Source organism: Arachis hypogaea, chromosome 13, assembly GCF_003086295.3.
Source record: "Arachis hypogaea cultivar Tifrunner chromosome 13, arahy.Tifrunner.gnm2.J5K5, whole genome shotgun sequence".
In the NCBI taxonomy this organism is placed as follows: Eukaryota; Viridiplantae; Streptophyta; class Magnoliopsida; order Fabales; family Fabaceae; genus Arachis; species Arachis hypogaea.
In genome coordinates this window covers 32,380,876-32,407,301 of record NC_092048.1, presented here as the reverse complement: position 1 = coordinate 32,407,301, position 26,426 = coordinate 32,380,876, and the positions used below count along the sequence as shown (strand labels likewise).

The following is a 26,426-nucleotide window of genomic DNA, read 5'->3' as shown; positions in this document are numbered from 1 at the left end:
CTAGTCAGAGAAGACGAAAATGGGCAACAACCCGTCTACTTCATTAGTAAAGCACTACAGGGATCCGAGCTGAACTACCAGAAAATAGAAAAATTTGCCTATACTCTCATCCTAACATCTCGACGACTCCGCCCGTACTTCCAGGCTCACACCATTAAGGTTAGAACTAACCAGCCCATAAAAGGAATATTGCAGAAAACAGATTTAGCAGGCAGAATTCTACAATGGGCAGTCGAGTTGTCAGAATTCGACCTCCAATACGAAGCTCGGATGGCCATCAAGTCACAGTATCTGGCCGACTTCATCGCAGAATTCACAGATACCCTAGAAACTCCCACAGAATGGGATCTCTATGTGGACGGTTCCTCAAATAAAACTGGAAGCGGTGCAGGCGTGATAATAGAAAGCAACCAAGGAACCCAAGTTGAGCTCTCCCTTAAGTTCGGGTTCCCGGCCTCCAATAACCAAGCGGAATATAAAGCATTATTAGCTGGTTTGAAGCTGGCTAAAGAGGTCGGAGCTCAAAAACTCAACATTTACAGCGATTCATAAGTGGTCACATCACAAATAACAGGGAGCTACCAAGCCAAAGACCCCACCATGAAAAACTATTTGGATAAAACCAAGGAACTACTCGGACAAATCGGGGAATATAAGATCTGCCACATACCCCGCGAACAAAATGTCCGAACTGATGCACTCTCAAAACTAGCCAGCACCAAACCAGGGGGCAACAATAGAAGCCTCATCCAGGAAATGTTGCAAAATCCGTCAATCTCGGAAGAGGAAAAAGTCCTGGTCATAACAAGTCAGGACCAAGGATGGATGACCCCCATAATCAAATACCTCAAAGAAGGAACACTCCCCGCAGAAGAAAAAGAGGCAAAGAAGTTAAAAAGGGAGGCACAGTACTACACCATCATAAACAACATCCTGTACAAAAGAGGAATCTCAATACCTTTACTAAAATGCGTGCCGACCTCCAACACAAGGGAAGTGCTAGAAGAAATACACGGCGGCATCTGTGGCAATCATCTCGGAGCACGAGCTCTGGCCAAAAAAGTACTTCGGGCAGGATTTTATTGGCCAACTCTACAGAAAGAAGCCACAGAATTTGTAAAGACATGTCCACCATGTCAAAAACATGCCAACTTTCACATCGCCCCACCAGAAGAGCTCATCAGCGTTACTTCGCCTTGGCCGTTTGCAAAATGGGGACTCGATCTTCTCGGTCCCTTCCCACAGGGATCAGGACAAGTTAAATTTCTCATAGTGGGAGTAGATTACTTTACAAAGTGGATCGAGGCAGAGCCCCTAGCCAATGCCACCGCTCAAAGAAGCCGGAAGTTCTTATATCGAAACATTGTCACAAGGTTCGGGGTTCCATATTCAATAACCACAGACAATGGCACCCAATTCACAGATGCAGGCTTCAGAAAACTAGTAGCCGACTTGAGTATAAAGCACCAGTACACCTCCGTCGAACATCCACAAGCCAATGGGCAGGCCGAAGCTGCCAACAAAGTCATATTGGCTGGATTAAAACGGAGATTACAAGATGCAAAGGGAGCCTGGGCAGAAGAGCTCCCACAGGTCCTGTGGGCATATCGAACAACGCCACATTCCACCACGAAGGAATCCCCCTTCCGATTAGCATACGGAACGGAGGCGATGATTCCAATAGAGATTGAGGAAGGGTCGCCCAGAGTAGTTCACTATAATGAGGACGCAAACTTCCAACTTCAGAGAGAAGAGCTCAACTTGCTACCCGAAATCCAAGAAAGAGCTCGGATCAGGGAAGAAGCTCTAAAACGCCGAATGGCTTCCAGATATAATCAAAAGGTAGTGCCGAGAAATTTCACAAAAAATGATCTCATACTAATCCGAAATGATATCGGAACAACTCGACCAGGAGAGGAAAAGCTAGCAGCGAACTGGAAAGGGCCTTACCGAATTGTAGAAATACTTGGAAAGGGCTACTACAGACTGTCTGAACTCGATGGATGAGAGCTTCCCAGGTCATGGCATGCCTGCAACCTCAGAAGGTACTACAGTTAGAAAAGATAAAAGATCTCATCATTGGATGCACTCTTTTTCCTGAAAAGGTTTTTTAATGAGGCACCAAGTTGAGACTCAGACAATCTCATATGTATATACTTGCACTCTTCCTTTAAATAAAATATATTTTAGATATTCTACAAAGATTTCAAGACGCATTAATCTGAAGTATTCATCGTTCGATTATAAAGCAATAGATCGGCAGAAAGTGAAAAACAATTTCACTGCACGATCACAACAAAGACAACCGTCCGATAAAGGTGAAAACGCGATTCACCCAAAGGACGATCTATAAATGACAACCACTTTCTACAGATCGGCAAAGATGAACATAGAATAATGTAAGAAGTTATCGAAAGCGATCCAAAAAAGAACCTGACGAGGTCTTACGGAATGCTAAAATAATAACTTAAAGACTGGCCGACATTGAGAAGTCGGACCAAGTCAACCCAAGTTATAAGTAAACCCTGGAAAGAGGTCTGGCCAACCCTATTAAAGAGGATTACTTTAACTTAGAAGGGCTCGACATGACAAAGTCAGCCCAAAATGAGAAGTTATCAAAGTAGTCCCTGAAAGAGATCTGACAAAGATCCAAGAAAGAGGACTACAAATAACTTAAAGGAGACCGATATAACTAAGTTGGACTCCTACTACTTAAAAGTTATCAACGTAGTCCCTGAAAGAGATCTGACAAAGATCCAAGAAAGAGGACTACAAATAACTTAAAGGAGACCGATATAACCAAGTCGGACTCCTACTACTTAAAAGTTATCAACGTAGTCCCTGAAAGAGATCTGACAAAGATCCAAGAAAGAGGACTACAAATAACTTAAAGGAGACCGATATAACCAAGTCGGACTCCTACTACTTAAAAGTTATTAACGTAGTCCCTGAAAGAGATCTGACAAAGATCCAAGAAAGAGGACTACAAATAACTTAAAGGAAACCGATATAACCAAGTCGGACTCCTACAACTAAAAAGTTATAAAAGTAATCCCTGAAAGAGATCGGACAAAGATCCAAAAAAGAGGATTACAAAAATAACTTAAAGGAGACCGATATGACCAAGTCGGACTCCTACAATTGGAAAGTTATCGAAGCAATCCCTGAAAGAGACCTGACAAAGATCCAGGAAAGGGATCACAAAAATAACTTAGAAAAGGACTGCGAAAACAACTCGGAGGACTAACTTGAAGAAATCGATTACAAATCGTCAGAAATACAAGCCGGAGTGAGAACAAACCAAAAATCAAGTTAGACCTACCTAGTCACAACCACAAAGGATTCAAGATACAAAGTACAAAGCAATCCAAAAGAGATACCAAGTCAAGCACAAAAGCGCGATATCATCCACAAGGTTATAAAAGCCTCAGAGGCCACCAAAACCTATCTCAAAAAAGCTAAAGCATGCTACCATTTGTTTTTCATAAAAAACAAAAGTTACTGGGCAAGCAACGGGAAAGTGTCAGCAATTAACAAAACATAAAGAGTTTAAAAAAGCCCACAAGCCGGGCCAACTACATATCCAGAATAAAGATTAAAACTAAGGGTCAAAAGATTTTTTAGCAGCATCAGGCTGAGGAGACGGAGGCCGAGTCTGGAGAGGAACGGCATCTACAGTACCGTCATCTTGGTTCAAGATCTGGCAGTCGGGGTCAGAAGCGGGAGGACCAACCTCGGCAGGGACAACAAAAGTCGACACCTTGGTAGAGGCTATAGGGGGAGGATCGACATCATCCTCATCCTCGTCATCAGGGACAACCTTGCCATCCCTGACAACGTTCTCCAAGCTAAAGAGGGTCAGGTCGGCCTCGGGAGTAATAACCCGAACTTGTTCCCTCAGGTTCTCATAGGCAATAGTTACACTGCCAACAAGATGACCTTGGAGTTCGGAATAATTAGCCCAGGCATTATCCAACTCTTCTCTCAGACGCAACACCTCCCGGTAAGACGTCAAATAACTGTCCTTATGCCACATAGCCGTGTCCTCGGCCAGTCTCAGAGAACCAGCCAGAGAAGTAGAGCTAGCCTTTTCATTCTCCAAGTTTTTCTCCAACTTGGCCACCCTTACTTCAAGTTCCTCCTTCAAGCCCTTCATCCGATCAAACTCCTGTTTGGCCTCCTCCATAAAAGCTTTAGTGGCATGGAGAGGAAGACTTTGAGCAGTTCGATATAGGGCCGCCCCCATGTGTGCCAACTTGATACCACTCCGGGTGATATAATCAAAATGATGAAGAAGCGACACGTCGTCCATAGGAAGAACACCATAAGGGCCGATTTGTTGATCTACAAACTCAACCGCATCAAAGTCAGGAGCATCAAGGTTGAAAGGCTCAATTGTTTTTTGCTTTTTACTAGGAGGGGCACCGGAAGTTGCAACAGAAGATTGTGGAGGATCGGCCAGACGGACCCGAGGAGTAGGAATTGCTTTCCTCGGCCCGGGAGAACTCGATATAGGAGGTTTAACTGGAGGCTGAGAAGATCCCTCTCCGGCCGCCTTGGCCGAGATGTTTAAAGCAGCGGTCGCCTTCTTCGCCTTCTTATAGGCCCTCATGGAATCATTATTCTTCGACATCTCTGAAAAACAACACAAAAATCAAAGACAAGTTACAACACAGGAGAAGCAAAGCTCGGGAGCAAATATAAAAACAAATCAGACAGTACCCAAAGCAGCCCGAACCAAAGATGGATCACTCAAAAATCTCTTCGTGTCCAGGTGGGGAGGCTTCCCCCACAAATCTTCAAGAACAACTACAAAGGCCCGTTCAACCTCACTAAGCATTTCCCATGTGTAACGCGGCACTCTTACATTCTTTTGCCACTCCAGAGGAAAAGCAGGCTCATCATTTTCATCAAGAAAAAAGGGGCGAACCCCCTCAACGGCACGGACTCGGAAGAAATAGTTCTTAAAATCCTTAAACGACTCATCATACATGGCAAAAACTTTATGCCCCTGGGCCGACCTGAAGGAAACCCAGGAAGCTTTCTTTTTGGAGGAACCTCCAGGTTTGGCCGAGACAAAAAGATAAAGGAAAAGAGTTTCAGAAGGTGTTATGTCCAACTCTTGACAAAGAAGTTGAAATATTTTGATAAAACCCCAGGAGTTGGGATGAAGCTGGGACGGAGCAATATTGCAGGACCACAACAAGTCAGTTTCAAAAGCAGTAAAAGGGAAAGTAACGTTTAATTGGCTGAAGAAGTATTCATAAGCATAGAAAGAGGGACGCTCCCCCTCGACGGAAGTCGAAAAACAAACTCTCTCATCGGAATCAGGAGCAACAAGCTCGTAATCACTCTCGCGGGCACGGTTATCACAAATCCTATGGCGCTTCCTCAGCTCTGTGTAAAATTCAGCATCCACAATAGAAACACACAACAAAACAAGGGAGTCCAGCCAATCGGACATCCCCTCGGGAACTCTGGAAGACATCTCTACAATGTTATTGCGAGAAGACATGAGGCCAACTAATCCTACAAGTAAGAAAAGAAGATGGGATTACTAAAAACATCTCGGACAAGGGAGAAAACAACTCAATACGATGCAGGTGAACACACAGAAAAGGAAAACCCCAAGACTCAAACCAAAAATCTTGGGGCATCCTTTGGAGGCAGTAACAAAGCAAGGTTTCCAGGAAAATCTACAGCTCTCACCCCATCACCTTTCAAAAAAGAAAAAGACTTCAAACAAGCAAGTATTTCCAGAAGCATAAGTCATCACAGTCAACCAAGAAGCATTCCCAAAACATCAAAACACGCCAAATGGAAAAACGTCAAAAGTACGAACTTTTGAGAAATGCGACAAAAAGCAATCAAGAAAAGCAAGGAACGAATGCAGAGTTTCTATCAGATAGTAAAAAATCAGAAGCAACAAACAAAAACCGAATAAAGCCTCGACGGAAATGCCAGAGGAACACACAAAAGAAAGCCAAGAAAAACGCATTTACAGCGACAAACAAATGCAAAATCACGAAAAGGTTCAAACTTTCAAAACATGCAAAAGCAAAAGCTTCACCAAAAAACTAAAAGCCGTGAAAGAAGCAAGAAAGTTAGTACCAACCTGAAAAGGCATCAGACTTCAGGGAAGGTGAAGAGGGACGGCGAAATCTGGAATCACTACCTCGAAGCAAAAGAAAAGACACGAGCAAAAGAAAACGTTGCTGGGCCAAAACGCGAAACCACGAACTCCTGGCAGAGGCTTCAGAAAAATCAAACAAACGCCGCAACACAAAGAAAAATTGAAAGCGAGAGAATGAAGGGAAAAAAGCGAAGAAGTTACGAAAAGGGCGAAAGAAGAGAAACCGTTTCTGGGTTTTCAAAATCAAAATAAAGAAACGGGGCAATTAATGCTAAAATTAAAAGGCATTAAACCCTCGCACGTTCCCAAAGCACCGATATAAAAGCGCGCGCTTGTAGAGGAAAACATTCTACATTCAAAAGCTGCTACAAAAGAAGTCGACAAAATGCTTGAGTTCGGCTTCGCTACGAGAAGGACCAAAGTCAAAGGACTCGACCTCGACAAAGAAGACCGAGCTCAAGCAGGGGCACTGTTCATACCCTGGGTCGAGCTATCCGACCTGGGATGGTCGACGATGCAGCGACCGACCTGTTAAGGTCAAGCGGACCGACTTCGTTACAAAGAACTCGGCCATATCGACAGGAAAGCCCAATAAAGGGCCTAAATAGAGGAACACGACCCAAATCCAAAGGCAATCCCAGCCTATAGAGATAAAGGCGGTTCCCTTGAAGATAAGCTGACTTCATCTAAAACAGGATAAGATAAGATAAGATAACTAACTTATCTTATCAGAAAGGTCAGTCCACACTACTATAAATACACTGGAGCACCCAGGTATAACTCATACTCTGATTCTACATAAAAACCTGCTTAATACCCGTGCTAACTTAAGCATCGGAGTCTCTTGCAGGTACCCCCCACCCTCCGGTGGCCAAGGATCAGCAGTGCAGCAAGTCCAACAAGTCGGACATAACAGCTCCGGCCGCCACCAGCCAGCCGGACACATCATCTCCGATCAGTACCGAAGATCTCATCCGAGATCGACCTCCAGTTTCAGGTAACCCTCGGAACAGATATGATGACTAAGAGTTTACCTGCAGTGAAGTTTGATTCCTACAAAGAGAATGTCGGATTGGTGAAGCAGCCTATCCCCACTTGAGTTAGTGAGTGGGAGATTTGTTGGTGGGTCCCCAACTAAGTGGGGCCCACATATTATTAGTAAAAAGAAAAGAGGAAATAAAGAAACAAAGTGGCTTTAGCCACACGGGACAGTAGTGGAAGCTTTCTTTCAATTTCAAAAGAAAGAAACGAGGGTTTGCTTCAGCGCCGAAGATGAGAAGAATTTGGGAGAAAAGAGCATGGTCATTTTGATCACATTGACTTGGTAAACCTGCTCTATTTCTTATGAAATTTTAGTATGTTATTTCTGGTATAGAGATGAACATTAGGATATAACTTGCTAGTTGTATTGCATTCTCTCTTGCCTGATTTGAGATACCTACTTTGTGGAGGGTTTATGTTGATTCCATCAGTTTTGATGATGTATTTTGTTGATTGTTGAAATGCCCTAGTGTCACTAGGAAGACTGTTTGTGTACCCATTATTCTTATAGTGAAAGATTTTACTAGACTAGGTCCCGTGGGTTTTTTGTCCCTCTCTTTGGGGGGATTTTCCCACGTTAAAATTCTGCTGTCTAATTATTTAATTTCTGTCATTATATTTGCTGCTTGAAATATCTTTAGTATTGCCTATTTAATCACACATTGTGAGAAAATTATTTTTGTTGAGTTTTTCCCAACATGAAAGAGTATCATCCAATGACAAGAGGCAAATATTTAATTTTGGTTTCCAATATCCTCCATCACAAAAATCTCGTGACATTTCGCGATTATGCCTTTCATCATGAGGAACTCCTGGTAGCACATGAATATCTCTCCAATGGCACTCTTGCTGCTTATCTTGAATGTGAAATCCAACATAATAAATGCACATTACCTTTGCTTACTCGAATGGAAATCGCCATCGATATTGCGAATGCATTGAGCTATCTTCACAAGCATGGCATCATCCACCATAACATAAACTCCAGCAATATTCTGCTAGATAAGAACATGTGTGCTAAAGTTGCTGGCTTGCACTTATCAAGGAAACTTCCAGAGGATGTTTCTGTCAATGCCACCAGCATTGTTTCAATTTCAAGTGATATAGCAAAAACTTGTGTTTACATTGACCCAGAGTATGTGTGTCTCATGGCAGAATCAGCACGAAGAATGATGTTTATAGCTTCGGAGTAGTGTTGTGCGATTTGATATCATCCAAGCTTGCTAAGTATTGGGAAGGTTGTGACCGAGAAAGTATTGCTGTCCTTTTAGGCAGAAATATTGAAAATCAAGCTTTGGACAAGGTATTGGATCCAAGAACTGGCTTCCAATCAGACCATAAGATCATGCAGGTGATGACAATGGTGGAGCTTGCACTTAGTTGCATGGGATTTCCACAAGAACTCAGGCCAAATATGGAACAGGTGCTAGATATCCTCAATGGCAAGAGACTAGAGAGATATAAAACAATAGAAGGTGCACAACCTTTTTGACTTTTGTCCCTTTTCCCCTTCAATGGATTCCACCCATTATGTTGGTTTAGTGCACATATTAAAGTGTACTATAATCAATGAATAATGGTCTAAAACATTCTTAATCTAGTCAACGACATGTATTGTTGAACAAAGTCATGAATAAAAAGTGACTTGTATGCAATAGACATGCACCTAACTATTTTTTCCTTTCATTCATCTTTCCCAGCTTTCAGAATCTTTGACTATGCTGATCTCAGAAAAGCTACCATGCAATTTCGTTCAGATAGGGTCCTTGGAAAGGGAGGGTTCGGCTGCCTATTTTATGATAACATGCTAACACTATAAATCCTTCCCGCATATATTTAAAGAATAAAATAGTGCTCACATGTTTCATATTTTTGTACAATTTTATACTTATAGTAAAGATGTTTGGTTGGGGATGAAATATGAGATGGAAATTTTATGATTGATTAAATGCATACATTTAAACATATATATGGTTTTATGAAAGTTTATTTTAACTTTGTTTTTATCCTTACCGTTTCTACTATGTCAAACATACAATGCAACATGCCAACATTCTTACAACCTTATGCTTAGTTTCTGTTGTTATTTTTGAATTTTGACCAACCCACATTCAATTTCACTACTTATCAACTTACAATTGTAAGAACTCTCATATTTTTATCACAATTCACACACAACATATGAGACTTAAGAACAATAGGTTTGCATAATTTGTTCTTTTGGCTTGCCACTGATATTAGGAAAACTTCAAGATGGACTTGAAGTTGCAATAAAAAGTTTCCACAACATGCGGGAAAATTCTCTTAAGCTATAATACACAGACACTGACATCCACACTGACACTGGACACGACACGACACAGGACACGCCGACACGTAAATTTTAAAATCTTGCATGACATGGGACACGCATACATATAAAATATAAAATATTTTTTAAATAAATTATAGTGATATTTTGATATTTTATTGATATTAAAATATAAATTAAAATTTTTAATTATTTTTAATGTCTTATTTTAATTATATCAAGTATTTAAAATATTTTTTTGTTTTAATAAATAATAATATATACTATATCTAAATTTATTTTAAGAATATATGTTAAGAATAAGACTGGACACGCTGATACGTGATGGTATTTAGATGTGTCTAGGTGTGGTGTGTCCAGAGAAGAATTTTTTATTTTTTATTAAGACACGGTTGGACACAACAGACACGCCTGTCAGACGAGTGTCGGTGAGTGTCGTGTCCGAAATGTGTCCCACACGCGGACACGACAACTTAGCGAAGTGTCCGTGCTTCATAGCTCTTAAGCAATTCATGAATGAAATCGAGATCTTAAGACCCTTGCACCATAGAAACCTGGTTTCACTCTACGGCCGCAGCTCTGGTGAGCATAACGAACTCTTTCTAGTCTACGAGTACGTCCCCAATGGCACTCTCTCTAGACATATTCATGGAGGTAAAATTGAAAAGCTACCATGGCTTACTAGATTGAATATTGCCATAGAAACTGCAACTGCATTGGCATCATATCTTCATGATTCAGGTATCATACACCGTGATGTAAAAGGAAGTAATATCCTCTTGGATGAAAATTTTTCTGTTAAAGTTGCAGATTTCGGACTCTCACGGTCCCTACCAGATTATATTACTCATGTGTCAACAGCTCCAGCAGGGACAAATGCCTATATGGATCCGAAATATTTCCAAACAGGCAGGGTTTCCTATAGAAGTGATGTATATAGCTTTGGAGTGGTCTTGTTTGAGCTCATATCATCTGAACCTGCATTCTGGAGGGAAGTCCCACAAGGCGAGGCGGTTGGCCTTGCTAAGTTTGCAATAATCAAACTGTTAAATAACACATTGAAGGAGCTAGTAGATCCAGATATTGGGTATGATTCAGATAAAGATGTAATGGAAATGGTAGCAGCAGTGGCAGAGTTGGCCTTTCAGTGCATTCAGTGTCCTAAAGAGCTTAGACCTTCCATGAAACAGGTGCTGGAGACCCTTGAGGGTATAAAGAAGGGAACATGGGGATTCAACCAGATAATTTAGTCTCAATTCTCTGCTACTGCATATTTATATCTCCAGTTACCTGATTCTTATTCACACTTTCTTGACAGTTTGAACTCATCCTATATAGCATAATTCTATTTCTTCTGTTAAGTTTATTGTTCAAAGTTTATTGAGATGTAGCATATATTTATATATCTATTTGCAATATATAATTTTGAAGACACAAGCTATGGCATATCGTGGTGCTACTACTTTGAATTCTGTTAGAGTACTACATCATTTTATTGCGTTAGTTATTATTCTCTTTAATATAACGATCATTCTTCTACAAAAGTCCTATTTGAAATTGAGTGTCATTAGAAATGTATTGAAGTACTTGCATACGTTCATGACCATGGTAATATACAGTAGCCATAAAATTGGACAAGATTTTGATGGCTCATTTGACTTAAAACATTTAAATTTCATCCATTAACGGTTGAATCTTGTTTCATTGACTTTCACTGAAGAAACTTCATCCATTGAAATTGCTTCATCTTTTTAAGAGCACCCGGCTCTACTGTTTGTTGTTGAGTGACATGTAAGTCTGACTGGTTTGTCCCTAGATCTGATGGATTATTTCTTCCTGCATGCAAGAAAATTGTGAATTATAACCATCAAGTAACTGAATAGAACTTCATGAAATCTGAAACTAAGACTATGTTATTTGGTTGAATCCCCATGTTCCCTTCTTTATTCCTTCTAGGGTCTCCAGCACCTGTTTCATAGAAGGTCTAAGATCTTTAGGACACTGCACACACTGAAATGCTAACTCTGCCACAGCTGCTATCATTTCCATCAACTTTTGGTCTGAACCAAACCTGAAAATTGGATCCACCAGCTCCTCCATTGCATTGTTTAACATCTTAGTGATTCCGAACTTGGCTAGAGTAACACTCTCTCCATCATCCAACAAGCTAGGTGGTTTCGATGATATGAGCTCAAACAAGACCACGCCAAAGCTGTAGACATCGCTTCTATCACTGACTCTTCCAGATTCATAGTAATCTGGATCTATGTAAGCGTGAGTTCCCACTGGTATGGTTGAAACATGTGTTACAGAACTCGGAAGTGACCTTGAGAGTCCAAAATCCGCAACCTTAACAGTCAAGTTTTCATCCAAGAGAATGTTGCTTCCTTTTACATCACGATGGATGATGCCTGAATCATGAAGATATACTAATGCAGTTGCAGTTTCAATGGCAATGTTCAATCTAGTAAGCCATGATAACGTTTCACTGGAAGGTCCTTGAAGATGTTTAGAAAGGGTGCCGTTGGAGATGTACTCATATACTAGAAGATGGTTCTTGCTGTGAGGAGAGCTGCAGCCATAAAGTAACACCAAATTTTTATGCTGCAATAAACTTAAGATCTCTATTTCTTTCATGAATTGCTTGATGGACTTGTCTGTCTCGTTGTGGAAACGTTTTACTGCAATTTCGCGCCCATCCTTAAGTTTTCCTAATCACAAATGCACATCATTGAAACAGAAAACTTTACAAATCAACTTCATCTATGAAAATTTTACTCCATTTTTCACTCTTATCCAAACATAACTCTATCCCTCTATTGGCTGATTACAGCATAGCTCACAAAGGTTATTGTCTAAAGTTTGAAACAATCTCTATGCAGAGATTGAGATTTGAAACTAATCGGGATTTTTATACAACAGTCAATAAGGGAATAAGATCCCATTGGTACACTTTTTTTTTTCTTTAAATATATGTAGAAAAAATGTGTCATTTGTTAGCATCTTACCATAGTAGACAGTGGCAAACCCTCCCTTTCCAAGGCAAGTGTCAAAATGTTTAGTTGCTTCTTCAAGTTCAGCATGGTGGAAGATTTTAAAAGCTGAGACAGATGGATTCATAATAAAGTAGTTAATCCTTTGTTAATTATGCTAACACCAAAAAGACAATGTGAAAACCATGAAGGATTAAAAGGGACAAAGAAAATGGTCTCAAACCTTTTTCTGAGTTTGCTTCAAATCTCTCTTGTTTTATATCATTGAGGATCTCTAGCACTTGTTCCATGTTTGGCCTTAGTTCTTGTGGAGATGTCATGCACTCAAGTGCAAGCTCTGCTACAGCAGTTATCATCTGCTTGATTTTATGGTCTGATTGGAAGCCAAGTCTTGGATCCAACACCTTGTTTATATCTTGGTTTCCAATTTTTTTGCTTAAAATTGTAGCGATACTCTCTTCCTCGCAACCTTCCCAATACTTAGCGAGTTTGGATGATATAAGCTCACACAAAACCACTCCAAAGCTGTAAACATCAACTGTGGCACCAACCCTGCCATTTGATACATATTCTGGGTCTATGTAACCACATGTCCCTACTACATCACTTGTAACATAGGTATCATTGATTGAAACTCCTTCTGGAAATTTCCTTGACAAATGTAAGCCACCAAGTTTAGCACAAAGGTTCTTGTCTAGCAGAATATTGCGGGATTTTACATTGCGATGGACGATGCCATGATAATGAAGATAGCTCAATGCATTTGCAGCATCAATTGCAATGTCTAATCTAGTGAGCCAATGTAGTGTGCTGCTGTGTGACATTCCAAGTTGAAGATAAGAAGCAAGAGTGCCATTTGAGAGGTATTCATGTGCTAGCAGGAACTCCTTATGATGAAAGGCACAGCCATGAAATGACACCAGATTCTTATGAGGTAAGATATTTGAGATCAAATCTTCATAGAGGAACTGCTGGAATATGTGCATCTCATTATTGGAATATCTTTGAATTGCAACCTCACGCCCATTCTTTTTGCCTACAAGTGTATACCACCAGAAGAAAGTAAATCTAAACCATACATTCTTTCGTATGTGTCCTTTCCAATTCCCACTAAGTTGGATTGACTACATAGATCAAAGAAGTCATTGTGCCGTTTCTAAGTGTTGAGTTCATTGAATAACTAACAATCTTGATGATGACAAACATTTTATATAGTCCTTATTTACTTGTGTGCATCAATATCTTATTCAAGTATTGCAGGTCACGAAAAGGAAAGATCTTCTAAGACCAATAATGTAGCAAGCAATATTTCAGGCATATCAGCATTCATGGAGGAAAATCTCCTATTACCGGATTGTGACTAACAATTCTAAGCTAGGTTGAGGTTTGAACTTTTGGATTGGTGTTTGTAAATATTTGATTGTAGTGAAATTTTAACCATGGTTTGTGGTGGAGACTGGATGTAGGTCTCATTGCATATGGAGACTGAACAAGGATATATGAGTGTCTCAGCTTTTTCCCTCATCTTTGTTACTGACTTACTGTCATTTCGGTACAGAGAGAAAAACGAAAATTATCTCCTGTTTTATTGATTTACTGCTCTAACAATTTTAAAGTATTATATTTCCTTTGATTTCTTGACTCAATCCCCTTCTTATGGCTTAGGGAAACCTTCACTAAGTATTGGGATGTGGCAAAGTTTTATGTTGGTTGTCTTCAGCCTAACACAACCCTACATGGATTCAAAGACAGCCTTGCATCATGGCTATATTTTGGGATGCGACAAAGTTTTATCTAAGCTGTTGGAGGCCTAACACAACTCTACAAGGATCCAAAGACATGTCGAGTTTCTTTCGTACGTGTGATGTGTATGCTACATATTGAGTGTGAGACACTGAGATGACTAGTTCAATGAGATGTAGACTCAACTTATATTGTATTCACATCTCATCTGATAGTGAACAATGGAGAACTGAGAATGTAAAACCATGTAGGTGCATATAACAACTATTCCTTATTCTCTTACCATGGTAAACTTTCTCCAAGCCTATCTTTCCAAGCATATTACATTGGTCAAAATTATTTGTAACTTTTGCAAGTTCCCGGTAGGATAAGATTGGCCACTTTATCTCAATTGAATCATTTGGAGATGTGCCAGAAGAAGTTCCGGGGAAGCAGCTTTGAAAGAGATCGCTACACAACCTCATAAGGTCAGTACCAAGTGAAGTATGGCCACTTGTTCTGCTTAAGGATAACAATGTCACATAATTAGAAAAATAAATAAATAAATAAAATCATTTGAATTTTTACAGAAAAAGAGTGAATAATTGCTAGATAGAAAACAATAATTACCTACTTCTTATTAAGAGAGAAAATATTTTTCTTGATCATTTTGATAAATAAATCCAAAAACAAATTCTAACCTTCTAACATTTTCAGGAATTAGTAACTATGGATAAATTATCCCTGGTAGTGCAGAAATTAAAATAGGAAATAAAAAAACTGTCAAAGAACACGTAGTCAAGGGAAATGCACAATAACATTACAACAAGACAAGAAACTACTTTGAATCGGTCATGTAACCAAAAGCAAAATGTAATTGGATATTTCAATATATCTTTGTGTTAATTCCTTCTTTGTAAGGTCCGTGAAAATTTATTCATACAAATTTTAAATTTAAGACCAAAGAAAATTCACGTTTAGTTAGATGAAATAGCAGCACTGATACAAGGAAACATATCATACTTTTCAAACCACAAAACATCAAAGAAAGTAGTGAAAAGAAAGTATTAAGAACAGAACATACCTCTAAAAACGTTGAGGTTGCTTAATAAAATGGTAACAACAATGATCTTCCCAAAGGAATTAAGAGCAAATAAATAAAACAAAAAGAATGTTGCTTAATCCTAAGATACAGTACTTTTAAGCGATTTTTAGCTCCATAAAAAGACAAAGCAAGACCAAGACGAGTGTAAAGCAAGTCAGCAGTCAACATATAGACACGCTATTGCAAGTTGTCAAGTGATAATTGTTGGGCGGTCGTGGGAAGCTCTCCACCACGGAGAGATTTCGGAGAGGAATGAAGTGAAAGAATATAAAATGAAAAAACACCACATCCAACTCAAAATCTTAAGATAATAAATTAATGGATCTCTCATCTTATAAACTTCTCACTCTTTCTTGCTTTCTTTAAAGTGAGACTAGCTTCATACACTCCTCACACTTGCAACATCTCTTTCTTGCTTTCTTTAAAGTGAGACTAGGTTCATACACTCCTGACACTTGCAACATTAACAATAAAGGTCTCTAGCACCTGCTTCATAGATGGCCTTAGTTCCTTAGATCATTGCAGGCACTGAATGGCAACCCTGCCACACCTGTCATGGCTTCTCCTATCTCATTGTCTGATTGAAAACCAAGGCATGGATCCACCAGCTCATGAAATTCTTGGTTTTGGATTTTGCTGATGATAAGACTAGACAGTTTTAACTTATGCTGATCTCTATTCAGATCCAAAGCTTTCATGGATGTTAAGATCTCAGACTAAAACCACCCCAAAAATTTTAAGTGTCACTTTTGTCACTAACCCTGTAATACTGGAAATACAGTGTGTCCATATAGCCATTAAATAGTAAGTAGTAACCTCTTGTGAAGAAGTTGAAACAACCAACAGAAGAGTGTGCGAAAGGCCAAAGTCTGCGACCTTAATGCACAAGTTTTAATCCAAAAGAATGTTAGCAGATTTTACGCGCATGTTTTTCAAAGAGGAACTTGTAAGGAAAAACTTAAATTGTAAAAGAAAATTGCTAAACTTTTTCATATCCTACGCACATCAATAGCAAGGCAAAATACTAGGGGAAGAAATATGGAACAAATCAAAACTTAAAAGAGAAAACACAAGAAGGAATTCCAAGTGGTCAAGCACAGTTAAGAGTTGAGACTTGAGACTTGAGACTTGAGTGAGTAGTAGTAGTAGGGTTATGGTAATGCTACTTCGATGTTCCTTCCTTTTCTTTCTTACTCTATTTCCCCATTTAAATGTATTCATTCATTTTAAATAAGATATGGTGTCAACTTATCTAACATTTCACATATTGATTATTTGAATCTCACTCAATTTGTCAATGGTGGACCATGCAATATGAGTCTTTCCAGGTGACTCACTCTCTCTCCTCCTAGCTTTATCCACACTACTACTCTTTTACGCGTACAATCAGCGTTTAATGATTTAATCACATATTTCCATTTTTTTAATTTAAAAAGATACAAATTTAATTGGTACCCTTTTAGTTTTTCCAGTATGAACCTATGTACCCAATTCTCTTGATCCCTCCAACTTTAAGATTGGTTCTCAAGGTGAGAATTTTCTCTTTCTTTCTTAATTGGTTTCTTACCATACTTAGATCACTTAATTAATTTGATTAACAATTCTTTTCGGTTTTCCCCTGTAAGATTAAGGTATTTCTTTGCTAAATGTGTAATGGCATAATCTCCCCGTACTCATCTAAGAGGTTGCGGGTTTGAGTTTCCCTATCTTCGGTAAAAAAAATGTGTAACTTAGGGATTTGACTATATCGGAGGCAGTGATCACAGATCATAATTCATAGGAGTGTGTGTGAGTGATGCCAATTCTCTCATTTGTATCTCAGTGTTTCTTCTTCCCTAATGGCAGTGGAAGTAAACACCACGCTTCACATCCAATTATTGGTTCTGAGGTAAAGGGGGGAAGCAAATTGGTGCCTTTGGATTCTGAGGAACCAAGCAGTGGTGATGACATGAGCCTCTGGATTCTAAGGTTCAAACAAGCTGGGATGAACTGGTGGTTCCTGTGATCTCTGATGAGTTACCAAGTGATCATCATCAAAATCAATCACTTTTGTTGGTTGATTCTGTGTGCTGCCACATAAATGAGGTGTTTGAGTATTCTGAACTTGAAGAAGCCACCAATAGCTTTGACCCTAGTAGAGAACTTGGATCTGGAGGATATGGGACAGTTTATTTTGGTAAGAACATTTACATTCCTTCTATTTCAGTTAGTATGTAGTTTCATTCTCTTTGTTATTATAAAGTTATTTTAGGTTGTCAGGGACTTTGATTGTTCTAATCATGCATCCTACATTGTAGCATGACGGTGTGCTTCATCAACATAATTATATTGCAGTTCATCCTATTATATACCTTCATAAGCATGAGTTAGTTGATCATTCAAGATGTTACCAAAGATCTTTCAATCCAAACGATTTTCTCCCTCTAAAATTATTATTATTTGAATGACGATATGAATCGGTGTTTAAAAAGAATTTGAAAAGCTAACTGAATAACTGCAATTATGGTCATCAAAACTCAAATTAGATGTAACTTGGGTCATTCGAAATAAAAATTATTCAGAAAGAAAGGGCAAATAAATTTTAGTTACCAATGGTTTGTGACATGGTATCAGGGTATGACAGAAAAATTTAGAATACTATTCTTGTTACTCTCATTCCTCTAAATAAAAGTATAATTTTAGCATCAGACAAAATAGAGACTTATGCATTATCCACACTTTAAGCCTCCGAAAGAAAAGACTCTTATGTGTGTGAGGCTTGTTAAATATATAAAATCATTCATGATTCATATGCCTATGCCTAATGGTCTAACCTTTTAGAAGAGATGGTTTATGACAAGATGCAGTTACATTGTCACATGTACAGGGCTGCTAGTAAGCAATGGCAAGAATGTAGCCATGTATGGCTGAGATTTTATTTTAGCTTGGTGTTGTAGTAATTGGAATCATGTTATTAACTCTATAACAAGATTTACTAGTTTTTGTTTATATGCAGGAATACTCAAAGATGGACGTCATGTGGCCATAAAGCAGTTGCACAAAGACATGCTGAGGAGTTTAAGGTTGCATGACGAGAATTCCAAGAGCAATGATAGACTCACCAAGTTCTCAAACGAATTTGGCATCTTAACTCACTTGAAGCATGAAAATCTTGTCCAGCTATATGGCTGCACCTCTCCTCAGAGCCATGAAGTACTGCTTGTGCAAGAGTACATTCCCAATGGAACCGTTGCAGATCATCTTCTCAACAGGAGCTCTCCTCCGTGGTCTACGCGACTAAACATCGCCATATAGACTGTAGAAGCGTTGGCTCATCTACATAGTTCTAGCATAATCCACCGCAATGTGAAAACTAGCAACATTCTGCTTGACATAAATCTGAATGCTAAAGTTGCAGACTTTGGATTATCGCGCCTTTTCCCAGAAGGTGTTACTCATGTTTCCACTGATCCTGCTGGGACTCCGGGTTATGTTGATCCAGAGTACTATGAGCATTGCCATCTTTCTGATAAGAGCGATGTGTATAGCTTCGGAGTAATATTGCTTGAGCTGATAACATCCCTGCCGGCATATAGCGAGGACGATAAAGAGCCTTTTCTTTCCAACTTTGCCATGGTTAGAATCAGCTGTGGGAGACTCCAGAGTATTGTTGACCGAGATCTTGGATTTGAGTCAGATGATTGGAATACTAAAACAATTACCGCAGTGGCAAAGTTGGCATGTAAGTGTCTTCAGAGCGAAAGTAAATTGAGACCTTCCATGGAAGAGGTGTTGAATAGCCTTGTGAGAATTGAAAGTTGTTGAAGCTCTTAGAATGCTCTTATCTGGTGTTACAATAATGTCACGAATTGTTCAAATTCTCTCATGCTAGCATGGTGATTTATTTTGAGAAGAAAATAGCTTAACCAAAGTAAAATATCACTTTTATATCTTATACTTCCTCTGCTGACTATAAATAAATACCATGTCTTATATATATCTTATATACTTCCTACCATAACCATTCCTGTTTTCATCTGTAAAAGATATTGTGTATTGGGAACCGATTAGATAAAAAAAACTTCCTTGATTATCCTTATCAATATTTTATAATGGTACTTTTACCCTTAACCAAAATCAACCAAAACCTTTGTTCTTCTTCTCATACACTCAAAACTCAGACTCCAGCCTTCTCCGGCAAGAAACTCTAGTGGCAACATAGATTCTACCCCCGGTGGCGAGGGAAGCAGCTCTTAAATCCCTGCTTTGCACCTCAGCCTTCACCACTGTCCGCCATCGATATGATCAGATCATCAGCTCCCTTGCCATTTGTTGAAGTTGATGTTATTGTGTTGGACTGTTGGTTTTATAGATCTCAGATGTAAAAAAATGATAACGGCAAAATGGCACTAATTTTATCATATATTTAGTTTACTGTCAAACAAGATATAAAAATGGTAATTTTTGTGTCTATATCTCAATGTATATTTATGAGTTTCTCCAAACCAAATGTATATATTTGTTATGAAAATAAGTTAATCAGTCAATTTCTCCTGTTAAAATAGTTTTTAGAAAATAATGTTACTATAAGCATCCACTGAATATCATAATCAATCAAGCTACTCCCCACAGCTTCAAGAAGGATTAAATTGCACCATAGCAAGAGAATTTGACAACATACACTATTATAGATAAATAAACAAGTTGTAGGCTAGTTAGACTATCCCAAATTCTATAAATTCAAGATACTAAAATTGTAGTTGTGGGCTTGTTTAATTAACTTGCCCAGCCCAAAAAAAAATAGCAGAATGGAGTCAAGGTTGATTGCGTACCCAAAAACAACTTAAATATTCAAACTTCTAACAAACTAATGACCAAAAATCAAAATTCTAACAAACTAGATTTCTTGATTTAAATCATAAATGTATAGTAATTCATTAATTTATTAAAACAATGTTACGTTCATAGGAAAAATGACATTGTTGTAAAGAAATATTATTTATACACTGTCAGATTGTCTAGTGAGGTTCTTTATAATTGATATGCAAGCTCAATCAGCTAGAAATATGAAGGAGACCTTGCTCAAGGTCACAAGCATACTTGGTGACATTAATATGCTTAAATTTTTATTTTTTACTTTTACTTTTAGAGAAAAGAGGAGTGTTAGGGGTCAGCAAGTTTTGTATTTTGTAACCATCAATTGTTCATCAATAGTGTTTTTAATGGTTTGAGATTACATCTAATAGTGGGAGATCACTCACTTTTCTTTTGATGGTTAAGTGCTGGCCAGATTGTTAAAAACATCTAAAAGTGTTTTTAATAATGCTTTCTTTTCTTTAAGATGATTAAATAATATTTTTTTTTCTCTATTTGTCAAATATAAATTCTTCTCTTATAAGATTAGAATATCGTATATTTTAGTCTATTTGACCAAAATGCACTTTGATAATATATATTAATTTATTTAGGTATTAACGCTTAATTTTCAAAATAAGAAAAAGGAAAAAGGCGGAATTCACATGCACTTTGTGAGAGATTTTCGTTAGATTAATTAGACTAATTTAATTGAAATATTACCTGAAACTGAATGGTATTTTGGCCCTAGACGTGAAAGTGTGAATGCCTAGATTCAGGATTTTGATTTGTTTGTCAAGACTGTAATGGGTGTATCTATAACGAACTCCGATACCAACAAAATTGAAAAAAAATACCTTAATTTTGAAGTATTTATGAATAGAAAATGTAACTTAATCATATTTTTTAGTTTCTAAATCTTTTTAGTTTATTTATATTTTATTTATTATTTTATTATAAAACGATTTATTTTATTATACTATAGTCAAACTAATTGAACTAGTTGTTTTATCAATTTTTAACAAATCGAAAGTGATTTGATATGTAGTGGTATGGGAGAGAAATCTACTCCTCTTTATGAATACCAGTTTTATTAAAATACATCAAAGGATCTTCCTATCGAGCAAAATAAAAGAAAATCTGAAAGATAAATAAAGTAAACTTTGAAAATAAATTAATTGAAAATAAAGTAATTGAAAATAAATTAATTGAAAATAAATTTGCAAAGAAAATAAAGATTACAGGAAATGTAAATAAAGTAAAGATATGGAAGGAATTCTACAGAAAAATGACAACTCAGTAAGTCGCAAACTCAGCAGTGTGCTTGAGTGTTTTTCTGAAGCAAAGTTCCAACTCTTTCTCCATCCATCTTTCATCTATTTATTGAAGTCATTGACCAATCAGATTCAAGAGTAACTTCCGCGTGCGCTAACTTTTGAGTAACATTTCCGTTCTTTTTGTACAACGTGGTAACTCCCAACAATCAACTTCAAATGATCTTATTCCTCAACTAAGTATATGATTGGCTTCTATCCTCATTCTCCAACAAATTCTTTTCGATCCAAACTCCGTTCCTCGAAATAAAAGTTCATTGTATTTTGACTATGGTGTTTTTGAAATCAAATATTTTCGATCAACACTAGTAAATTAATAAATCAGTAACTAAAACAGTTAAATAAGTATTTTAGAATCTTGATTAATAGTGAATAAAAATTTATTTATTTTAGAGAGATAAGGAAGCCACAAGAACATAATACTTCATATTTAGATTCTCTAAATTTTGAATTTCACTTTAAAGAGTAAAATGTGATTTTTTACTATTTATTTTATATGTAGGACAAAAAAAATATGATAAAAAAAATATTTAAAAATAAAAAATTACATTTTACCCTCAAATAAAAAATTAAAATTTAGAGGATGCAAATTTTAATATATTACCCTCATTAATATGGGGAAAGCTCAAAGGAGATTATAGTTCCTAGTTAGCAACTTAGCATGCCATCTTCTGTAAGTAACAGAAAATGCCTATGATGCTCAATTTCTTCTCGACTATTCTGTTAAAGTAAGCTGTAAGATAGAGAGAGGGAGAGTATTTCTGATCAATTTGACAATTTCTTACACATATAATAATAATAATAATAATAATAATAACAAACGTCCTCTTTGGAACAAACGAAAGTACGAAACCCCTCTCTCTTTTCAATAAATCTCTCTAAACCTTACTTTATCTTAAGTCTCTGTCTCTGTCCCTCTCCTATGATTCGCTGTTCGATTTTCCAACACCACAAACAGGTTTGTGTTTTATGTTTCGTTCAGTCCATTGCTCAGTGACATATATTAATTATTATTTCATTGCTTGAGATTGAACCTTGTGTTCTTCACCATGCAGTTTCTTTTGTCATGTCTTGATTATTGCTTCTATTTGCATGTTTTGACACAAACTAAAAAAATAAAAAGAAAAGAAAAACTTTTAAAATAATCTGATTTTGAAAATACAATTTTGAATTCAATTGTGAAGATCATTGCTTGAGCTGAAGAAATAGCCTCCATTTTTTTATCCCATCAGATCCAACGATTAGTTGTATATCGCTGTTTCTACGTCTAACTTGGTTCGTTACATTCCCCAAATCCAGTTGGAATTCTTTTGGCCCTTTAGTTTAAATAAAAATTATTTGTTTATTTTGCCTTTTCTTTTTGTAATAGCTCATTGACAACAACAAATACAGTCATAATTTTATTATTTTAGCATTTCGGCGAATTTTTTTATGCTACATATTTGTCTCTTTATGGCAACAAAAGAATAACACAAAGATGATGTAATAAATATCTTCCACTATTAACCAAATTTGGTTGGTCTGTAGTTACTTCACTAGTCCGCGTATCGGAAAATATCTTCCACTATTGGTACTCAATGAAACCTTTTTTTTTTTTCTTTCTTTCTTTTTCAGTGATTCATGGAATCTAGAATGAATAAGCTGAAGAAAGGGTCCATAGAAATGGAGAAGAAATGGCTATACCCTTTGATTATGGGCTTTGCTATGTGCATATTCTTTGCAGGCACTTCCTTCAATATGGGACTAGTTTCTTCTATTCATAATAACCTCAATTCAATATTCTTCTTTCTTCCTTCTCATCGAGCTGTAAACAGAACAACTACAACTCCAACTTTTGTGGAGAAAAAGATTTCCCCGGCCCCAGCTCCTTCTGCGTCGGCGACAACGATTCCCAGGATGGCTTATTTGATTTCTGGATCAAAGGGTGATTTGGATAAGCTATGGAGAACCCTCTTTGCTCTTTATCATCCATTGAACCAATATGTTCTTCACTTGGACCTCGAGTCGCCCCTCGAGGAGAGGCTGGAGCTTTCTTCAAGGGTTGAGAATCAACCTATATTCAAAGAGGTTGGAAACGTTTTTGTGATTCCGAAAGCTAACATGGTCACATATAGAGGACCAACTATGGTTGCTAATACACTTCATGCTTGTGCTATTCTACTCAAGAGAAGTAAAGATTGGGATTGGTTCATAAACCTCAGTGCTTCGGATTATCCTCTTGTAACTCAGGATGGTTAGTCTTCTTACTTCGATAAACAAAAACTCTATGTGTACACCAAAATCAGCCACTAAAATAAGTCACCATGTATGTTTATATAAATACATGTGTTGTTTAATTCATTTTATGTGTATTTTGTATTCTAACATATATTTTATACTAGTAGTTGATTTTGGTGTAAATTTTTTTTCCAAATTCCTTGGAGCTTTAAGTGTTTTTCACCAATGATTGTTTTCATTAATATGGTTGTGCAGACCTTTTATATATTTTTCGAGATTTGGATAGAAAGGTTAACTTCATTGAGCACACAAGCCATTTAGGATGGAAGGCGTAAGTCTCTCTGTTTGCCTCTCACCCTGTCATAATCAACCTTGGAGTATGTTCTTCTCTTTTTTGATGGATGCAACATTTGATTTAGGTGTAGTGATGAACTGAATTGAACCATATTTTGCAGGGACAAAAGGGCGATGCCTTTAATAGTTGATCCAGGGCTTTACATGTCTACCAAGAAAGATTTATTTTGGGTCGGTCCTAAGAGGACTTTGCCAACAGCATTTAAACTTTTTACTGGTTAGTTTGTTCCTACACTTGTTACATAAACAAGCTCCAAGAACACAACTTATTTAAGAACAATTATGAGTTATTACATGTTTATGTGTATTCTCAACTGTTTGGTTTTACGAATCAAGAGAAATGTGCCTGTTTAAGGAAAGATTCTCTTTTATGAAATATCAGAGCTTAAGCAATCTTAAGCCCCTGCTTTTTTTAAAAAAGAATTAATTTTTTGAAGGAGCTTATGCAATTCTGTGGTTTAAGTCTTGCTTTTAAACTAGGCAAGATGAGAGAAAAATGATCCTCATTGATGAACTGACACTGTTTTTTAGTTTGTATGTGCACACAAGCTGTATAACCTAGTTCCATGTCAGCATAACAGAATGAAAGGCTATCTATTATCTAACAGCTACTAACCATCACTAACTACCTTCAACTAGCACTTTCTTAATTTATCCCTACACAAAAGATACCTATTAGTGTAAGACATATCAAAAGTACCACAAAACCTAATTTAAGGACTCACTGAAATTAACTAGAAAAACACTGGTTTTACTGATTGGCAATAGGTTGGATTTGAGAGTTTCTCTCATTTATTTGTGTTATGCTAAATTCCCATATCATGTATTGCATACTGAATTATATCTAAAGAAAAAAGACTTCTAAATTTATGACAGAAGGTCGCAAATTACATACCCAAACATATTGTATGCCAGTACTGAGTCATTTATAAGTGTTACATACCTAGTTACTTTACAGTGAGATTGAATCCATTCTATAATGGTACTATTTTGATAGTTGGAATAGGTTGGATTTGAAAGTTTCTAACTTCACATTGGCCACATAATGTGATCTTCGGTTTCTCTAATTTCTAATTTTGATAGTTGGAAGAGGTTGGATGCAAGAATTTCTAGTTTCTATTAGTATGGTTATCTCTTTTCTTTTTCTATTTTTTCCCCAAAGGTTTTACAACTAAACATGGTGGCAACATTGCAGGTTCGGCATGGATGGTTTTATCACGTGCATTCGTAGAATATGTTGTCTGGGGTTGGGACAATCTTCCAAGGACCCTTCTCATGTACTATGCCAATTTTGTCTCCTCTCCTGAAGGCTACTTTCAAACTGTTATATGCAATAATCCAGAACTAGCAAAAACGATCGTTAACAGCGACTTGCATTATATTTCCTGGGACATCCCTCCCAAACAGCACCCTCATGTCCTTTCCATCAACGACACAGAGAAAATGATAGCGAGCAACGCCGCATTTGCCAGGAAATTTAGGCAAGATGATCCAGTCTTGGATGTGATTGATAAGAAGCTACTGCACAGGAGAAAGGGACTATTCACACTTGGTGGTTGGTGTTCTGGCAAGCCCAAATGCACCAAGGTTGGGGACAAGTACAGGATCCTACCTGGTAAGGGATCTCATAGGCTGCGCCGCCTTATAAATAGGGAAACTTTGGTGGCTAGATTTGGTCAGAATCAGTGTACATAAAAATTCTGTTGGTAATATTCATGGGTGGATTGGGACGAGAGACGAGTCAGATACGTAGTTCTTTTTATGACAGGTATGTGATTGAGGCAGCATTTGGTAGTTAGGATACTGGAGAGTCTCGGTCTTTTATTCTTGGGACAGACTATTCTTTATATCTGTCTTCAGTTTCGAACATATTTTTGTTTGTCTTTGTCTCTATATTTGGTCCTATCTTAACTTCCCAACACAATCTAAGATATTCAGAACCTCACTCGACGGGATATCAATGCCAGATATGATCTTAGCCATGGTTGCCATTTGACACCATATTAGAATCAAAGATGGCATGGGGGATTATCATTCAATTTTGTAGCATCTGGACTCCAAATAAAATAGATTATGATTTTCTGTTTCTTTAGTTCATGTTTCCTTCATATATGAATACGAATTCCCATATATTTCAAATCTTTTATACAGGATGAGTCAATCTTAGAAGTCTTTGCAAGACATTTCCAAATATTATCATCATCAAAAGTTTGAGTGGATAAATGAAATTTATCAATATATGATCAGACATGAACAACAATTTAGATAATCCTATTGATGAGCGGAAATTGAATGCTCTCGGATACTGGCAAGTGCACCAGATTGTATTAAGTAATACCACAGTGAGTGAATATGGTTTCCATGAGGATTAAGGGATTGAACA

The 26,426-nt window shown here is 37.4% G+C and overlaps 4 protein-coding genes and 1 pseudogene across 6 annotated transcripts; 4 read left to right on the top strand and 1 right to left on the bottom strand.

Moving 5' to 3' along the window:
* The first annotated feature begins 7,872 nt into the window (after positions 1–7,872).
* Positions 7,873–8,367, top strand: LOC140177543 (calmodulin-binding receptor-like cytoplasmic kinase 2). Its single transcript, XM_072210664.1, has one exon. The coding sequence runs from the start codon at positions 7,873–7,875 to the stop codon at positions 8,365–8,367; it is 495 nt and encodes a 164-aa protein (XP_072066765.1).
* LOC112733362 (LEAF RUST 10 DISEASE-RESISTANCE LOCUS RECEPTOR-LIKE PROTEIN KINASE-like 1.4) lies at positions 8,003–10,952 on the top strand. Its single transcript, XM_072213192.1, has 2 exons — positions 8,003–8,649; positions 8,875–10,952. The coding sequence occupies exon 2, from the start codon at positions 9,821–9,823 to the stop codon at positions 10,733–10,735; it is 915 nt and encodes a 304-aa protein (XP_072069293.1). The 5' UTR covers positions 8,003–8,649; positions 8,875–9,820; the 3' UTR covers positions 10,736–10,952.
* Positions 10,953–11,033: 81 nt separating this feature from the next.
* Positions 11,034–16,555, bottom strand: LOC112737975 (uncharacterized). Of its 2 annotated transcripts, XM_025788167.3 has the most exons (5): positions 15,285–16,528; positions 14,505–14,719; positions 12,702–13,514; positions 12,494–12,586; positions 11,034–12,196 (listed from the first exon to the last, which is right to left on the bottom strand). In XM_025788167.3, the coding sequence occupies exons 2-5, from the start codon at positions 14,683–14,685 to the stop codon at positions 11,394–11,396; spliced, it is 1,890 nt and encodes a 629-aa protein (XP_025643952.1). In that variant the 5' UTR covers positions 14,686–14,719; positions 15,285–16,528; the 3' UTR covers positions 11,034–11,393. The 2 variants fall into 2 exon arrangements, with proteins under 2 accessions (XP_025643952.1, XP_072069292.1); XM_072213191.1 differs by having other exon boundaries at positions 14,505–16,555.
* A 697-nt stretch (positions 16,556–17,252) lies between these two features.
* Positions 17,253–19,281, top strand: LOC112737976 (LEAF RUST 10 DISEASE-RESISTANCE LOCUS RECEPTOR-LIKE PROTEIN KINASE-like 1.2; annotated as a pseudogene).
* Positions 19,282–22,289: 3,008 nt separating this feature from the next.
* On the top strand, positions 22,290–26,135 carry LOC112737974 (beta-glucuronosyltransferase GlcAT14A). Of its 2 annotated transcripts, XM_025788165.3 has the most exons (5): positions 22,290–22,430; positions 23,087–23,705; positions 23,945–24,020; positions 24,145–24,260; positions 25,239–26,135. In XM_025788165.3, exons 2-5 carry the CDS (start codon positions 23,093–23,095, stop codon positions 25,736–25,738), a joined length of 1,305 nt encoding a protein of 434 aa, XP_025643950.1. In that variant the 5' UTR covers positions 22,290–22,430; positions 23,087–23,092; the 3' UTR covers positions 25,739–26,135. The 2 variants fall into 2 exon arrangements, with proteins under 2 accessions (XP_025643950.1, XP_025643951.1); XM_025788166.3 differs by lacking the exon at positions 22,290–22,430 and having other exon boundaries at positions 22,513–23,705.
* Positions 26,136–26,426: the final 291 nt, after the last annotated feature.

Excerpts from the sequence above, each read along its gene's own strand:
- LOC140177543 (XM_072210664.1), top strand. The coding sequence starts at position 7,873 with ATGAAAGAGTATCATCCAATGACAAGAGGCAAATATTTAATTTTGGTT.
- LOC112733362 (XM_072213192.1), top strand. The coding sequence starts at position 9,821 with ATGTGTCTAGGTGTGGTGTGTCCAGAGAAGAATTTTTTATTTTTTATT.
- LOC112737974 (XM_025788165.3), top strand. The coding sequence starts at position 23,093 with ATGGAATCTAGAATGAATAAGCTGAAGAAAGGGTCCATAGAAATGGAG. Across the intron at positions 24,021-24,144 it reads AGCCATTTAGGATGGAAGGC|GGACAAAAGGGCGATGCCTT; the intron begins GTAAGTCTCTCT and ends CATATTTTGCAG. Across the intron at positions 24,261-25,238 it reads AGCATTTAAACTTTTTACTG|GTTCGGCATGGATGGTTTTA; the intron begins GTTAGTTTGTTC and ends GCAACATTGCAG.
- LOC112737975 (XM_072213191.1), bottom strand. The coding sequence starts at position 14,685 with ATGAGGTTGTGTAGCGATCTCTTTCAAAGCTGCTTCCCCGGAACTTCT. Across the intron at positions 13,515-14,504 it reads CTTGGAGAAAGTTTACCATG|GCAAAAAGAATGGGCGTGAG; the intron begins GTAAGAGAATAA and ends ATACACTTGTAG. Across the intron at positions 12,587-12,701 it reads TGAAGCAAACTCAGAAAAAG|CTTTTAAAATCTTCCACCAT; the intron begins GTTTGAGACCAT and ends CATCTGTCTCAG.